Source organism: Glycine max, chromosome 11 (genome assembly GCF_000004515.6).
Source record: "Glycine max cultivar Williams 82 chromosome 11, Glycine_max_v4.0, whole genome shotgun sequence".
Lineage (NCBI taxonomy): Eukaryota > Viridiplantae > Streptophyta > Magnoliopsida > Fabales > Fabaceae > Glycine > Glycine max.
Window position 1 is genome coordinate 1,074,371 of NC_038247.2, and position 18,654 is coordinate 1,093,024.

At 32.1% G+C, this 18,654-nt stretch overlaps 1 protein-coding gene and 1 long non-coding RNA gene across 4 annotated transcripts; one reads left to right on the top strand and one right to left on the bottom strand.

Moving 5' to 3' along the window:
- Positions 1-1,298: 1,298 nt before the first annotated feature.
- On the top strand, positions 1,299-4,570 carry LOC102668073 (uncharacterized). Of its 3 annotated transcripts, none has more exons than XR_416622.4 (4): positions 1,299-3,210; positions 3,340-3,584; positions 3,726-3,855; positions 3,939-4,570. It is a non-coding gene; the product is annotated as an uncharacterized lncRNA (long non-coding RNA). The 3 variants fall into 3 exon arrangements; XR_005887061.1 differs by having other exon boundaries at positions 1,299-1,870; XR_416620.4 differs by having other exon boundaries at positions 1,299-3,584.
- Positions 4,571-6,062: 1,492 nt separating this feature from the next.
- LOC100807007 (beta-adaptin-like protein C) lies at positions 6,063-13,297 on the bottom strand. Its single transcript, XM_003538025.5, has 15 exons — positions 13,037-13,297; positions 11,726-11,923; positions 11,360-11,473; positions 10,965-11,215; positions 10,648-10,783; positions 10,368-10,547; positions 10,152-10,244; positions 9,522-9,733; positions 9,344-9,407; positions 9,079-9,258; positions 8,173-8,265; positions 7,446-7,840; positions 6,976-7,165; positions 6,693-6,896; positions 6,063-6,489 (listed from the first exon to the last, which is right to left on the bottom strand). Exons 1-15 carry the CDS (start codon positions 13,121-13,123, stop codon positions 6,190-6,192), a joined length of 2,697 nt encoding a protein of 898 aa, XP_003538073.1. The 5' UTR covers positions 13,124-13,297; the 3' UTR covers positions 6,063-6,189.
- Positions 13,298-18,654: the final 5,357 nt, after the last annotated feature.

Below are 18,654 nucleotides of genomic sequence, written 5' to 3' on the forward strand. Positions count from 1 at the left end.
TCTGCTATTGGGCTTTATGTATCGAGGTTTGAATATTTAATGTGTTCAACCAATAACCTGAAAAATTAAAACACATTTATTAGAAAAGCTAAATAGAACGCGAAAAGAAAAAGTATATATACTTAAAAACTAAAAAGGCGACAAACACGTGATAATATGATGAAGGTGGCAAAAAAAAAAAGATGGAAGTACCCTTTTGTTCCAGGAACCTTTATTTGCTTCGGGACAGTTCTTAAAAGTTTAAAGTGAATTATATACATTATAAAAGGTAGTATTGTTGATTTTTTTTTAATTCAAAATAATAATTTGTCTCGAATAACATAAATACATGGACAGCAACACTTTTTTAAGCAAAATTATTCCTTTATTATTATTATTATTATTATTAACCTTCCCTAAACTATAAACAATTTAGTTTTCTTCCAAACTAGACGTTTATTTGACTTACTTATTCAATTATCATTAAAAAGAGTGTTAGTAACGTATTTTAATATATTTGTTGTAATAAGTTTTAATTATTAGTTAAATTTTACAAAATGAGTGAAGTTCTAGAAATAAGAAATGAGACTTATAATTTTGTTGTGATTTTTAATAAATTTTAATTAATTATAAAAAATATATGTTTAAAAGAGTGTAGGTGTGACCAACATTTATCTTATCATTAAATTTTGTTTAAGACTTAATGCATATATTTTATTTTTAAATTTCATTTTTTAAAATAATTTCTTTGATATTTTTTATAAAATATATTTCATTATTATTCAAAATTTTAAAATAATATTTTTAACAATTTTTATAATTAATTAATTATTAAAAACAAAAATATTATTACCTGATGAGAATTTTTTCACAAATTAACATTTTAAAAAAATATGGCCAAATTGTTTTATTCTTTTTTTATTTTCACATTTTAAAAATATTAAAACATTTCTTATATTATCTTAAAAAATTACTAATAAATCAATCAGTAAAAGAAACTCATTAAAAATCACATTTATAATATTTAATGATTTTTTTAGATTAACTTCCGATCCATTACAGGATTAATTAATTAGAAATTTAATCTTAGGTTTTCAAGATAATTATCGTAAGAACTACTCCCTCTCATCCTTTTTATATATGACTAAACATAGAAGTTTTGATTGGATCTTTTTTATAAGAAGTGATCAAGAGTATCTCTTACATTAATTGCTTTTCCCATAAAATACCCTTAATTATGATTCATTTTTCTAAATTCAATAAATAATATCTATCTTAGGTTCTTTTCGGTCCTTTCATTTTGGTCGTTACGGTGCTTAGCAAAATCCTAATAACATGTTTCGCTTATTCTTGTGAATGATTAAGGCCAACGATCACCATTCCGATTTGACACGTCGCCGGAGCTCCGATGAGTGTCCCGATTCGCTCGCCATGATGGAACCATGATAATTAGATTCGCTTTCAAATTTGGAAGGAAATGAAACTGTACTATTATTTCTGATCCAAAATTTTTTGAAATGGAAAAAAACCTCAACCAAGATCAAAGAGATGATGGATTTGTGTTCACATCCAAACAAGACAATAATAAACTCTTTGGTGATGCTCATGCCTTTGATAAATTCAAATTCAGTGCAAGGAAAGAACAACAAAGTGGCAACACTAGTAGGATCAATAAAAGTAGAGCAAAATTCATCAAATTTTCCACCCCTCCCCCTCCCCAGGGACATCATCATGATTTTACATTAGAGATGTCGCAGGGCCTTGATGCTGTGTACAGCAACCATGCTGCCACACGCAGGTCTCTTGGTAGGATGAGAGATGCAGCGGAAGATTGTATGCTGGCTGCTTAAATTGATCCAAATTTCCTCAGGGCTCGACTTAGAGCTGCAAAGTAAGGTCCTATTTTGTTTGTAATCTTTATGAATTGTGACTCAAGAAGTTGTATGAATTTAATTTTGATCTTGGGCAAAGGAATACTTAGGATAAGGAGATAGTAGCATATTAAAATCAGTGTTCTCTTGCATGAATCTTGGGTAGAAAACAGGTGGATTGAAGGTTTAATGAGAATAGTTGATGGTAAGGGTGATTTACTGGCAATGTGATTGGTGGCTGTTTGCATGCTGTGAAAAGTGCCTCCGGGATTAATGATTTATGTTGTATACATTATTAAGGTAAATTGAAGAAAGTATCAATGTTTAATGATGTCTGCCAAAGGAAATGAATTAGATTTGTGAAAGCATAGCGAAGATCAAGAAAACAGAAAAACAACCTGAGAAGAAGAGGAGAACAAACCTAATCTGTGTAAATTGAAAGGCATTAACAAGAAGGTTTTCAATTATATTCTTCCTTCAGGTTGTCTTTCATTGGTAAGTTTATCAATGAGTTAACTATAAGCTGTAACTGAGGCTTGTGTAAGGCCCTTACCTTGTAATAGGCAAATTACGTAGTTGATGATATATTCTTGGAAATAGAAAAACCAGAAAGGTAAAATTACTCATATTTCAAACCAAGTAACATGCATAATGCTGTTGATACTTAATCCTTGCATCCCAACCATTCCATTGTACATCATATATGCTTTAATTTTTATAACCTTATTGTTGGAGATGATCTGGCTCTAGTAGAAAATTTCATAAAATTTCGTGACGACTTGGGTTAAATAAATGTTCTATTTAGTCTATAATGGATCACTGATATCGTAAGTGTTCTGTCTTATGCTGATTTGTTCGAGGCTAAAGCATGTTGGTGTGTTTCAACACATTGTATTTGTCAACTAAAAGCTCAATATTTTAGTAATCAAAATAGATGATGTATCCCTAAGTTATTTTCTTTTCGTTATTTTAAGTTGTTTCCTTGCTTTTGGGGAAGTTGAGGATGAGTCGAAGTATTCCAAGAAGTGCTTGCAATCAGGAACCGATGTTTGTATAGATCAAAAAATTGTTGTGGAAGCCTCCGATCTCTTGCAAAAGACACATGTTTGACTATTTTTAGTTATTTTAACTCTGGGGCCATTGATCATTAGCTTTTCTTTTTCATCTCTCTCTTCCTGAACTGATAAGTGTCTTTAATGGATGGCAGAAAGTATCAGAATTAATCAATCATTCTGATGAACTTTTGCAAAGAAGAATAGCTGCTGATGCAGAGAGAGTATTGAAACATATAAATGAGGCATTGATGATGAGTTCATACTCTGAAAAATTACTTGAAATGAAAGCGGAGGCTCTTTTTATGGTCCGCATTTCTGTCTTATAATATGCTGGCACTTTACTAAAACTTGTCAAAGTCAGCAGCATTTGGCTGTTCGAACAGTCTTTTATTCTAGTTAAGCCTGTGTTGGATAACTTTTGCTTTAAATATCAGCTATGTAGATATGAGGAAGTGATCCAGATGTGTGATGAAACCATTGGTTCTGCCGAGAAGAATTCTTATCCATTGGATGCTGATTGCAAAGTGAGAGATCTGAATAGTTCACAGCTTTCAAAAGGCTTATATTTCAGGCTTTGGCAGTGCTCAATGATGCTTAAATCCTACTTTCACCTACGAAAGCTTGAAGAGGGTCTTTCTTTACTGGAGGAACAAGAGGAAAAGGTATCAGCCATAAACAAGTAAGTATTATTAATATCTGATCCATTCACCCTCCTATGGCCTCTCCCCAAAAGAGCATTGAAAAAGAATGAAAAGATGGACATGTTTGATGGTGATCCCTTCTTTTAATATGGATATCAGCTTTGATAATGTCCCTGCAGGAGTGGAAGCAAGGTTTTGGAATCACTAATACCACTAGCTGTAACTGTACGTGATCCCTTCTTTTAATATGCCGATAGGCTTTTCAAAATAATTGGAGAGGCATATGCAATCCTGTCACACCCTGCCAAGGTATTTTGTGTGTTTTCATCCTACTGTAACAAACTTCATGAGAGTATTTATTTCTCCATTTTTTTTTTCTTTCTTTCTTGCAGCGATCACAGTATGATTCTGAAGAAGAAATGAGAAATTCCCAAAAGAAACGCCATGCAAATAGCATGAACAGAAATAATGTCATTGATCAAACTGACAATAGGAGGCACTGGAAAGAGGTTTGGAGATCAAGTGGTAACTCATCTTTTAAAGATTCTGAAGCTGGCAGGCAGATCAAGTAGGCAATAAGAAAATTTGTGTTGAACTTTAGTCCATGGCAACAATCTGGAACATTGAATGTGGTCAAGTTAGTGATGTGTTGTATCTAATGCATTTGAGACCAACATGCACGCAGATTTGAGACCAATGGCATTGCAGTTGGAGAAGCTCGGTTCATCGGTTCTTGGGATTTCTTTGGGATATTGGAAGAATTTTTCTTTTGACATGCGAAAGAGATCATTGGTTGCATTCCATTATTATTTTGTTTTTTGGTTTTTTTTACTACTGACCATTAATCTGCTTGGATGACATGACAGCAACCAAATGAAAAGGAAGTTTGAAATTTTGCATTCTGTTTGGTTTTTCAGGTGTGTAAAGATTTTTCTTTTCTGAATGTGTGTAAAGATTTATACTATCAGACAGTTGATATGTAGACAAACAGACTACATTAAATTGTGTAATACTTCACGAAAAATTTTAATGAGCTGAACATGTGCTGCTGGTTGGATCTATGCAAAGATAGAGTACATTTACATTTTCTCCGGAACTACATAATTAAGTCAAATTCAAACCTTTGTTTTACTTGCAATTGAATTGATGTTTCGAATGTCTAGATTAGAGACCAATAAGGGTTTTTTTTTCTTTCTTTTAAGATATATTTGAATATACTCTATTTATAATTTATTTGATTTGATATTAATCTTGTTTTTATTATTGAGCTATCACATACTACTATTGAATGTCATTTATGTAAAAATAAATAAAAGATTAACATGTTCTTCCAAATGTTTATAAAAATAATAATATAAATTGTGAGTGTGAAGAGAACACAAGAAATAGGTGCTTTGTATTTGTGCATGTATGTGAAGGGAACACAAGAAGTAGGTGTTGTCCTATAGAGGTTTGGGAAAGCTTATTATCCCATTTAGAGATTTGGGAAGGCGCGTGCACGTGTGTAGGAAAGCTTATGTGTATATAAAGGGGTGGTTAATTTATCTGTGTTTACATTCAGAAATCATTGTTAACCAACAAAAATAAATGCATTACTAATTTATATGAATTTCGCGAATTGAATGTTTTGAAGACAAAAAAGTTACAAGTCTTTTAAAATTTACGCATTTTAAATTTACCTACCCTGGAGTTTATCGTAATGCATTGATTTGTTTCTAGGCAATAATTCATAGTCATATGCCTTGCAAGAAGAAAGTGGATTTCGTAATTGATCATAATCAAACATTGGCTAGAAATTTATTAATCAACCTGTCCCGGAATCAAATTTAAATATCTCATGCTATAATTTTCATTTTCTCCAAGCATCAAACTAACTAACCCTTATATTATAATTTTGAATTCTTATTCTTTCTTGGAAAAAAAAAAGATTATATAATATAAAAATTTTACACAATTATTCAATCACAATCCGTGATAATAAATTTATTAATTTTTATAATAATTACTTTAAAAGTCATATTATTAATACATAAATATTAAACTCTTCTTTATTTAATTCTTTTTATAATATCTTTTTTTTACATGGTTTCATTCCTGTTTAACACTTAATTTAAGTATTTTTAAAATTTTAAATTTATTGTTCTTAAATTATTATTTTATTCTGGTTTATTATATTAAAAACTCTATGCGAGATTTCTAAATTTCAATTTTCAATTTTAATTACTCTTAATTTTTTTCTTTCCATATTAAAATTTCCATTCTCAATCCAACTCTTAACTATTTACTTTATTCTCGAAAATTATTACTAATCATTTTCTTGAAAATTACTCTTTTCTCCTTAAATTTATTATATATATAATTTTATAGAAAAATCTAAAAGCATCACAATTTAATCACCCACAAAGAACGCAATACTACAAGCGGAACCTCAATAAAAGCTGTCCACAAGAGCACAACTACATCCATGCTGCCAATAACAACAAAAATGGCAGAGTGAAATACAGCCAGGGACAACAAAGAGTCAACAGATTTTTTTTCTTTTCCAAATAAGATATTACACACCTGTCCAGGATATTAATCACATATTCTAACAAAAACAATATATAAACAAAAATTAAAAGAAAAAACTAAATTTAAAACCCATTAACCCATGAGAAGAGTCTCAATGGCTTCGAAGAAAAGTGCTGACATTTCAGGGCTTGGAGTCTTGATTGCACATTTGACGCCAGGGTTTCCAATCAATGTGGTAAGTTCAATTAAGAATGGTATCCCTCTAGGGAGTTTGGCTGAGAAGTAAAACACGTCCTGGTTTGCATTCTTGCGCTTTGCAATAAAGAACATGTTTGACGCAGCCAGTCGTTCCAGTGTTGCGTCCGCATTGCCAATCACAATGGCTGGGAAGTCCTTGGAAACCTCGTTTGAATCTGGAAGGGACCTCCATGTCTGCAGCACAGTTAATAATCAGATTCTCCATTTCTATGTTCAAGTATTAATAAGAGAACTGAGAAACTTATTTGTGTAGGGTTTTATAATATACAAGGCCTTCTTTGTAGCATAAATAACTAAACTGACCAAGCCCATGAAACTATAAAAGAAAACTTGTTGCAGTTATGTCAAAAGACCAAGCAAATGGGAGAAAGATATACCTCTAGAAAACTGGAACGTTCCATTCTACCATCCTCGGTGAAGAATACAAGTAATGAGATTTTATCACTGAAATACCACACAGGTTGTTGATTGTTTTTCACAGCGACCTGTAAAGCTGAGCTAGGAGGACCTTGCGACATATTCTGGAACATAACCATAGGGAGGAGTGTCCTAGCTGACATTCTGGGTTGCAACTGTGAAACCTGAACAAAAGGAAAAATCTATTAGAACATAGGTTGACAGAAATGTTGAAATAAAAGACATATATATGCAATAACCAACCTGAAGGGGTCCAGCAGCTGCAAGACCAAATGTGTTCTTGTTAAATTGAATCATGAAGCCATCAAGTGGAACCTGAGAGTTGTTCTCAAACAACAAACTATAAAATATTTGACCATCTTGTCTAGTCAGTTGTGCACTAATTTGTAAACCCAGACCAGTTGCAGCAGGTAGTAAAATAGGTAATGGAGGCCTGTAACCAAGGCACAAGATCTAATTAGGTATGATTTATCAAGAAGAGTAAGTAATTAAGGTTTCATAAACTTCTCAGGATGTTGATGTCTTGTTCAACTTGTGTTATACTATTTTACTGTTTAATATATCGGAAAAACACGGTTTATCACTAATCACAATTTCTATACAACATTAACATTCTGTTAATCATACAACTAACTACATGCAATGCTTGTAAAATACACAACAGATCACACTAGATTACACAGAAATATGCTAATGATCCCAGATGCACTCACCCAGTAGGAGTAGCTGGCTGATCAATAGGAACAATAGAATTATCCATGCCCATCAAATCTCCAAGTAAATCTGGCACAGGTGCAACAGGTGGAGGTGTGGCTGGTGCACCTATTGCAGATGTAGGTGCTGATTGCCTGGCAGTAGGTGGGGATGCAGGACCATTAGCAGGATTTGCAGGTGACTCAGAAAACCCTGTCTCACTTCCCTCAGCATAGTCTTCGTCTTCTGTTCTCTGAGCTGAATGCACACGAGTTACAAAAGCATCTGGAGGCTTGTGATAAACAGAAGATAGTGTAGCAATGTTGGCAAGAAGCTCATCAAGTAGAGAAGGTTCAAGTTGGTTTGAATCATCAGTTATCACAGGCTTCTCAGCTAACACAACATCCTTAGCAGCCTTAGGAAAACAGATTAGATAGATACATCAGATGTACAGCTCCATACTGGTCCATAGAAAATAAAAAACAGGGGGGTAGAGGGGGTGGGGTTAAAAACCTACTATTTCCACGTGATTAGATACAAACCACCAATTCATAGTCAAAAGACACACCCTAGCTGTATACTAGTATTTTGCACAGAATGATAGCACAAACTAAGCAGTCCTCTCTATAAATAGTTAATGATTTTGGTCATTATCCAACCTTCAGTTGAACATGCAGCTAAACTATTGAACTTAATTATACACCATTGCAAACAAAATAGATTGGATTCAAGTTCAAGAAATAAAACCTCTGGATCAGTTGAAAGGAGACGCCAATATATGTATGCACGATCTCGCAAATCAGGATTATCTGTCTCCACAGTAGCATTGTTCAAAACAACCTGCAAAGGTGCGTAATTAAGTAAAACTTAGCATACAGATCTGAAGATCACACCTGACTAAAAACTTCATGCTGGAAAAAATGAAACAATATAAAAGGGAGGTTTTTGAGTAGATTGATAGATCTGTCTTCTAAATTCAATAATTTCAGGAAATTTTCTAGACGTATTCTCCAATTAACACAAGGATTTCTCTTTTCAAGGATATTCGAATTGAGAATAGACTGAGTCTAAACCCAAAAGGCTAGCTCAAGGGGAGGATTGTTCCAAGTCTATTATAAGGGATACTTTGCCAGTATACTCCGTCAATATGATCTTAACACACCCCTCATCCCTAGGCTCTAACACCATACTAGAATTAAGAATGAATTGGGTCTATCTCAAACCCAAAAGCTAACTCAAGTAGGAAGGCCAGCACAAGTCATTATAAACAGGGTTAATTTGCCAATTTACTGAGCTAATGTGGGATCTGAACAAGAGATTAAAAAATAATGTAGAAATTGAAGGCAAGTTATCCATCTCTAAACATTTGCAAAATAAAACTAAAACACAGTCATACCACAGATACGTGTTGCGAACACCGTAGTAGAAAAATAATATAGTTGCTAAAGGCAAGGAATACATACAATTATTTATTATATCTGACAATTGGTACAAAAATTATAAATTGCGTACGTATGCCACTCAATAAAAGAGGGAAGAAGAATACATTTGCATACTTAGTACAAAAATAGTCCAACTTGAAATATCAAAACATTTCACAAGTGGCATTTTAACCACATCTATATGAATAAAACAAGCATTTTGAGTAATGACCTGAATCATCTGTTGTGGGCCTTCGGTTGGCTTCTTAAGGAAAAGTTTGACAGTAGCAGTCAGCAACTGTAGTTGGACTTGTGCAGGTTCTTCCGGGAAATTTTCCAAGAAACTTTCAAGAAGTTCATCAGCATTGTCAATTCTTTCCGCATATTCACCAATTATCCAGATCATTGATGCCTATCCACAAAGGAAAGGGATGAATGTATAAGCTTGCATATTAGTGCGTAATGACAATTATAAAGGAACTCAGAGAAACATGCACCTTGGCTTCTGGCTCATCCAAGGTATCTAAGCTCTCGCAAAGTGTTGCAATTATGGACTCATATCTGCAAAGTAGAACAAAGATTCAATCAAAGTTTTAAAGTGCGATAGTAATCTCTGATTATGTTATCTTCTCCCAAAAAAATAAATGCAGATAATAAAATATATCATAATATTACGTGTTGGGGTATCTTCTAAATATATCTTTGATAACAATGATTGCCTCTTGAACCACGTAATTTACTTTTATCTTTATCAACTCAAGCAAAACACTAATGCATCGTTCAGCTGCTCTCTCCAATTTGATGGCACAACGACCAATTGCTCGAACAGCCTTTCTTACGAAATCCACATCAACTTCAGTAGCATACTCCTTAAATTCCAATAGAACCTGCAGATATTACAATAAAAAAAAATTAAACAAACAAACTGAATTGAATTTTACAAGATATTCGGCTAAACTAGCTCAACTAAATGGTAATGCAGAAATGCACCAAATGCACAAAAGATATGTGAATCTCATACATGACACAGGTCACGGGACAATTTTCTTTTCATAAAAGAAGATATTTTGTTGGTGAGAATAAAGAAACTGCAATGTTAAGGTATCATCCAAAACATGAAGTATAAAATTGTTTGTTGGCTCATATTGTGACTCTCGTCTACGTGACAGCGTAACTTGTTACTAAATTTTTGGTAAGAAACACATGAAGTGCTCACTACAACAACAGAAATCAATTCTGAGCATCTAAAAAAATTGGGGATGGGGAGGAAAATATGAATTGATAATAGTGTTATGCAAACAATACCTGGTCTATATTTCGGTCTGAAGCTAGTTTTATCATAATTTCTAACTTTTCCATTTTTACATAGATGGGATCGTTGTACTTGCAGAAGAACACCTGCAGATAGAATATACACTCCATAAGCATCCCATCCTCCCAAATGTAATAGAAAAGTTCTTCACTAATGTCCAAGGGTGTTGTGACACTAAAAAGTTCACAAAATAATATTCAAATCACTACCTTAATTTCATGAGCAAGTATTGTTGGTCTTCTTTGAACTATAAGATTGATATTCCGCAATGCTACATATTGTATCTCAGGTTCTGCAGAGAGTAATGTCACAAGAGGAGGGGCCATCTTTTTGCAAAGATTCCGAACCACATCAGTACTGGTGATAAGCTCCATTTGCAGAAGGATCATCTAAAAGTCATTATAAATAGTAGTTAGTGAACCAAGAAAATGTTATCTCCAAAGTATCAACAGAGACATGAGGTGACACAGGATAAAAAGAAAAAACCACCTTAACAGCTGATAGAACAACTGCACAATTGGCATGCTGTAAGCGAGGAGTAACTCTTTCTACTATGTTTTCAGCCTCACGAGCATCAGCTGCCTTGTATCTAGAAAGAGCGTCCAATATAAAAACTTGACCCCATCTAGCATGTAAAGCAAAGTTAAGTGCTGTTAGGTTAATGAGCCAATATGTGATCATGGATGAATGAAGAAAAGCCAAGATGTCAAATAAAATTATAACCAATAAGAGAGAGGAGCTGCATTAAAACTGAATCAAAATTGTTTCCAATTTTAATTATGTTAGCAAATATACAGCAAACTTACTCTGTACATTCATTTAAAGCAGTAAGGAGCTTCGACAGTGTGTGACTGGAGATCTCAAAGATGGGTCTACTACTGTTTTCCTGAACTTCGGCAAGTGCTGCCACAGCATTAGCAACCACCATTGGATTATTATCAGATATCAAATCCTTCAGGGATTCCAAAAAGCCCCTGTCCTCTACTAACTCTGCATTTATGTCATAAAGTTTGGCAACACAAATAGCTGCTGTCTTACGAACATATGGATCATCATCCTGTCAAAAAATAGCATATATGAATAAGAGTTACAAACAGGGCAAGAAAAGAAAAACAAACTTTGGCATTGTGGTCAACCAGAGGAATTTCAAATTTAATTTAATAATAGATATATGTAAGTTGTAACAGTGCCATGTAAGTACCTTTAGGCATCTTTGAAGGGGATCACACAGATATTCAGTAATTTTATCAACACGAATGCAGCCCATTGTCCGTACAGCTAAGGCACGGATCAAAGGATTTGGATCTTGTGAATCCTGTCAGCATTTTATAAATGAAAGAAGAAAATAATGCATCATTCAAACTTCAGATTAACTTCCACCAGGGAAAGAAAGGGAAGAATATTCAATTCAAGAGTACAAATATAATAATATAAAAATAAGCTATATTTTCAGATAAGCATCTCCCTTGGTAAATTGACACCCAAGAAATAAACTATAGCGAGGGATTAGAATAGATATAATGAACAACACTACATGAGGAAAGAGGACAGTCATTCCAGTTGTTACCTTCACAAATGTATTCACTGCAAGTATTGCTAGGTCAGGTTGGCTCTTTGCATAATTTATCAGATATAAGTAGACTAGCTTTTTTAGCTCCAAATTTTCTGTTTGCATGCAATTCACCACGTCAGTGAACAATGATGAGACATCCTTCCCAACAGTCATGGCAGCAATAACCTTTTTGACAGCATCTTTTCTTTTGTCCTGAAAGACATGAAAGAAAAAGACAAGGTCCACACTTCACATACTTTGTTGCACAAAATTTTCAAGTACATGAATAGCAGAGGGGCTAGCAAAAAGACAAGACAAAGAGGTCCATGAAAACATGCATGACAATTTAATATGGTCAAATGGTGATCACCATACAATCAGTGCTTCAATAGAAGAAAATAAAGGATTACAAAGATACAGTTGTAACATTATATCCAATTTGCCTCAGCCACAAGTGGCGATAGTTGGTCAAATGTTGAACAAGAGGGGAAATAAAATATGAAAAGAGAATGCAGCAAATATAAGAACGTTGCATTAAACAAGTGGGTATAATAAGTGTGTACATGGTAACTTACTAGGGACGTATTTTTTTAGTCAACGGTGAAGCTATTCTATGTATCTTCCACATCTTCTAATTTAACATGAAAAATGTGCATATAAGCACATTACTAACACACACTAAACAAGATAGGATTAGAAATTAATGCTTTTGAGAAAAAGTTGGGGCAACACCTATTGCAAACAATTGGCACAACTTTGCCTTAGGTGGTTTGAGCATGTGTGGAGAATACCTATAGAAGTCCTAGTAAGAAGAGTAGATCAAATGAAGACTAGTCCTATTGCTAGGGGTCAAATGAAAAGTTATAGGCAAAACCATGAAGAAGGATTAAAAGGTCAACAATTTTACTATAAACATGATTCATGATAAAACATTACAACATCCTTTAATCCATGTAGCCAACCTCCTAATCCCACCTAGTAAAAATAAGGCTTGGTTATTGTTGCCGTCTGTCACATATGCTAACTAGCAAATTCCAAAATAGAAAAAAAAATGAAAAATTCATCTTTTCTTTTTTCAGATATCTCAATATTCGAAATCCCTATATTAGATATTCAAGTCCTAAAATTCAACTCCCAATGGATGGATGCTTACTATTCATAGATCAGCGATAGAATATTCAAAACATAATTCAAGTGAGTGATTATTTGCGCCATACAAAATGAAGCAAAATCGAATCGTGAAGGATGGAATAATATATGAATCAGATCCAGAAACGATAGGAATTTAGAATAAAATATAGGTAATGGAAAAGGGAAGGAACCAACCTTGTACTGAGAATTGAGCTCTTCTTTGAGCTCAGGGATTTCACCCTTCTTGGTGGTGGAGAAGTACTTGGAATCGTTCCTACTCATCGATTTTACCCTTCTCTGAAGACTATTCTTCTGCTTCCAATTTCCGATTTCAGATTCCGAACAAAACAACACCGCTGACCGGGGAAGGGGAAGGATAATACACAGAACGGCGTCGTAGCACCCTCTTTTCCTTTTACCTTTTAAAGGGACAGCAATACTCCTTTTAATTCTAATAATCGTAAACTAACATCTGTTTTTCCTACATTACCACTATTTTTCACCAAAAAATTGACAAAAAAAACCATTTATTTTATTTTAAGTATATTATAGTATTTTAATATATATATATAAATTCTCTCTTGTTCCACGTCCCTTCTGTTAAGTGTTTTTTTTCTTTGACTTCTCCCACCCCCACCAATCATGCCACTGTTGACTATGAAAGCAGCAATACCATTCGAGTAATTTTTATTTTTTTTGCCAGAACCAACCCAGAAATTTATATCTTAAGAAAATGATAGAAAATATTCACTCAAAGAATTTGATTCCTCTTCCAAATCTCTGGTTCATGAACAATGCATTGATTTTTTAGATTTTATGATTTTTAATTTGATGTAATTCTAAATATTTTTAATTAATTTTAAAAAAAATAAAAAATAAAAGATAATTACTTAATAAAGTCTTATTGAATTAAATCCAAAATATTATTATAAAGAATTTCAAATTCATAATATATTTTGTCAAATTAGTTACATTGTATTAATATAGCAAACATTCTTTACAATAAATTTATAAAATGATATATTATGAGATAAAAGAGTAAATAATTAAATATATAAATACTACTTTTAAAAGTTCATTTCATTTTTTACTGTGTTAAATTTTCTGTATTTTAAAAATAAAGTGAAGTAAGAATAATAAAGTGAAACAAAAAAGACTCCAACGTAACAGAGGATATTATCAGTTTCATGCAATGGAATTAAAATTTACATATTATATAGAAAGTGATAAGCGTATGACTTATTCTTATCAATTGATTATTGAATTGTGTGACATCAGGTGATAAAAAATGTTATACAATTTTAATAATTTATTTTTTCTACTATTTGGATCAATCATAAAATTTGTATTAAAAAATAATTTTATATAATAAAAAAATATTTATATATGTATCAAGATCTATATGGAATTACATGTTAATTGCACAAACCTACTAAAGCCCAAAAATAATGTCTAAAATCAATTTTTAAACAAATTTTTATTCTTACCTTTTTTATTGTCTTCTCACTAATATAAATTATTGAAAACTTTCTTATCTGGATATATTTAAATTTTCTATTATATGTTGATATTATGTATGTATATCTATTAATACATAATATATATATATATCATATATAAAATCAAAATTTTGGGTTAATTTTACGCATAACTCTATTAGAATTGCAGACACGTGAATTTTTTCTTCGCTATATTGATTTATATAATCCAATGTCAAAATTTAACTAAAGTTGGCCTATTTATTTTCGGTCAACTATATGTTGCAGTTTCAAAAGTCAAGAATAAATATGATTTAAAACAGTTAATTTTGTGATGAAGAAAATAATAGAATTTCTTTTGCTAAAAATAGTGTATAGGGAAAGGTGTGTCAAAAAATTAATGAATCAAATTTAATCATATTTATTTTGTATATGTAGGAATTGAATTGAGATAAAAAAAAATTATGCATATGGTTTAATTCATTAATTTACTAAATTAGACCCTTGATTATTTATTATGTATGATTAAACTTAACTTTTGAAGGCTTTTCAAGAATGTGTTTTATGAATTTTTTTATTCTGTAGTTATTATAGTAATTATAATAATAATTGTTGCCATCATCGAGATATTGGTTGCTCACAGAGTTAATATCCACGGATGCTTAAACACTTCAGGTATAATCAATCTTAGGGTTAACTATTCCTGATTCAATCATGGATGTTGTTTGTCTTAAAAAGATGAAAGAGCAAATTTCCATCTTTGTTTGTCCTGTACATTGGTCAACTTCTGAAACTAATGACTTGGGTATTTCTTTTAGAAGCCCTGAGAATGATTAGAATTCCTTATTATCTGAAAAAATATGAAATAGTATATTTGTGCGTCCCCATCTTTCTTGAGGAGGCTTTTATGTTATTTTTTTTATTTATCCTCTGTTTTCTTTTCCAATGGTCAACTTCTGAAACTATCATATCAGGCTTGTTCTTCTCTTCTTTGTGTATTAACCCCTTATAGTGCTTAGATGGCTTTTGTAAGTAGGAAGCACTGATTTTTTGTTGATTTGTTATAGGAGAAGGGATTCATGATTGATAGTATGAAACCCGTGTTTTTAAAATCTTCAATAGCTAAATATAATTTAAGCATAATTCCGTAAACATGCATAGGCTCACACCATCGAATCTCATATGTCAGAGAAAATCAGGTAAGATACACTGAAAAGTTCATTATGTATACATTCCTGAATAGGTTAGACTATGGAGGTTCAATTTTTAGTAAGTTTTTCTTCCCCTGCAAATTGATTGGTCAGATTTTCGTTCACATATTCTTTACATGCTTCTCTGCTAAAGTTTTAGATCCAATTGACACCTTCTAAACTGTGAGGGGGGTGCAGACATCCTGTTACGTGCAGCGGCTTGGTTACTGACTTCGAGGGTCAGCTCCTCCAGAATAATAAGGAAGAAGAAAAAGATAAGTTGGCTTCGAGGCGCTAGAACCTCCAGAGGAAGAAGAAGAGAAAGGAAGCTTTGCTATTTCATTCATTCATATCCCCAACAAGTGTCATTACATGGATATATATAGCTATGAAGGAGACAAGGGCCCGACAAGCACTAACAGAAAAGATAAAGCAAATCACAATATCCTAACAACAAATATTCTGTTATTACACTACACATCTTCTAGAAGATACGATGCTAGCCTAAGGTTTGCTGGTAGGGGTGAGAATAGGTCAGGTCAGGCCAGGCCAGACTTTGAAAGGCCTGAGCCTAGCTTACGATGAATCTTTGAGGCTTGAGCCTGACCTATATCCTATCAAGGGCTTTTATTTTAGCTTGGTCTGACCTTTTTAAAAGTCTGGTCTAGCCTGATAGCCTTTTTAAAAGCCTTATTCACAATAAATATTTAATATTTTATGGAGTAAGAATGTAATAGAAAAGTTAAAGGAAAATGAAAGTCATAATGTAGGAAAAACAAATGTTAGTTTACCATTATTAAAATTAAAAGGAGTACTGTCGTTCCCCTATAAGTTAAGAGGAGAAGAGGGTGTGATAGGGATAGTACTGCAGGAAGTAAAGGGTTTGCAAGAAGTATAAGGCATATATATATATATATAGGACTGAGGTTGTTGCCTTATGTTTGGGCCTTATACTTCTTGCAGACCCTTTACTTCCTGCAGTACTATCCCTATCACACCCTCTTCTCCTCTTAACTTATAGGGGAACGACAGTACTCCTTTTAATTTTAATAATGGTAAACTAACATTTGTTTTTTCTACATTATGACTATTTTTTAATTTATTTAAATATAAATAATTTAATTTTAAGAAAAAATATAATACAATAATTTTTTTTTTATAAATAAGATAAAAGATTAAAGTAACGGAAATTCAGTTTTAAGATTTTAATATAAGTGGGGATTTTAATATATAAAAAAAATAATGTAAAAATTTTAAATGCGAGTAATTGTAAAATTATCTGTATGTAAATGATAAAGAGAGCATAATAAATTATATATTTTTATATTTATAAATGAGAATTTATATTTGTAAAATAAGAATTGAATGAAAAAAAAAAAAGAAGAAATTTGGCTCTTACATACAAAAAGGAACATACCACCCCACCCACTGAGGTTGATCTAGTTGCTACCATTGTAAATCTAGAAGACTCTAATTTTAAACATTTGGTTATTGCATATTTATAATAGTTTAGATTGTTTTTCTCCTTTCTATATTGTATTATTGTGCACGTCATTTTTTTTCTTTTAGAATTACAAATATTGTATCGAAAAAAAAATATAGAATTATAAAAAAATTATGAAAAGTAATTCTATTCTAGGAAAAAAAAATTATGCCACTTCTAGTAGAAATGTTTAGATTTTTTTTTTACATATATACAAATGTTTAGATTGTTTTTTGTTATTAAGTATATATAAGAGTTTATAAACAACTTATTTAGACTGATAAAAAGGACTTATCTTTTTGGGAAAAATAATCAATCAAATAAATTTTAATTTTTTTAAGATGTATTATTATCAGGAATTATGATTTTCATATAATAAAAAAAATTATTGGTGATAAATGTCCCCCTAATGTGAATGATTTGATACGTTTGCTCCCTACCCGTTTTTATTTTGAATTGATGTATTGTTTCCAATTTTTCAAAAGTATGTTTGAAATTCAGATTGGCTAAAATAATTGATTTTAATCCCTTCCAGAATAAGTGTTACACCTCACCTCACCCCAGTCTATTGATTTTATCCATGTGCGGTAGAAAGCATATTAACACTTTTTTTTTGTTTAGGGAAACCAGGATATTTATGAGTTGAAAGTTAACGATCAATAATCTCTTTAGACACTAAGTTCAATTTCAAAGTTGACATTTTTTAACAAATATTTTTTTTATATGCAAATATCAATGTAAGATTAAATTTTTAATTACATACTTAAAAGATAAAGTTATTTGCTAATTATGTTACACACATGTTAGAAATTCTGGCGTTTCTCATCACACCAATTACCATAGAATAACCCTGAGGCACTGGGCAAGGTCGTTTCCAGCTTCAGGTCCGCAAAAGAGAAAAGGCTTGGGTCCATGTTCTTGATGTAGTTTTAGGGTTTTTCTCATTGCTGGTACACTCAGCATAATATATGCAATTTCAGTTTTGTTTTTCTTTAAAACTAATATGGATTACTAATAGGTAAGTTTCATATGGATCATGGTTCCCAAATAAAAACCTTTTTCGGGCTCCATGAGACAAAGGTAGCATGTTGGGCCAAACCATCTCAAACCCAATACCCATCAAGATCTTCAAACAAGTGATTTTTGGACGAACAAACGACTCCATTCATTCAATTGTTTGCCGTCCACAAGCTGAAGTGTTTTAATTTTGAATCCTTATTAAGCAAATTATTCATAATCAAAACCAAACACTAAAAACTTAAACATAAATATAAAAATTCCCACACGGCCAAACCCGCTCGAGGATGCAGATGTATCTTGTTGATGAAAAAATAAAAGTGAAAATTTTATTTGATTATTAGTATTAGTTAACCTGGTGGTTTTATTATGGAATATATAAATATATATGTTGCGAATGTGATGTGGAGATGGTAGTATTATACTAATAGGAGGGAGTGTGAAGTGTGATTAGAAAACGAAAGCTTTGATGTTTGCTGTTGTTGTCATTGTCACATGGGGCACAGGTCTAATCAGATTTTGTTTTTTAGGGGTAGGACACACTGAATTGTGAGCACGTGTTTTTATTTTTATTAAAAAGTTAATTAAGAAGGGAAAGAGATTCGTAGAGGAGGGAAGCCCTACAATTAATTAATTAAGGGCATA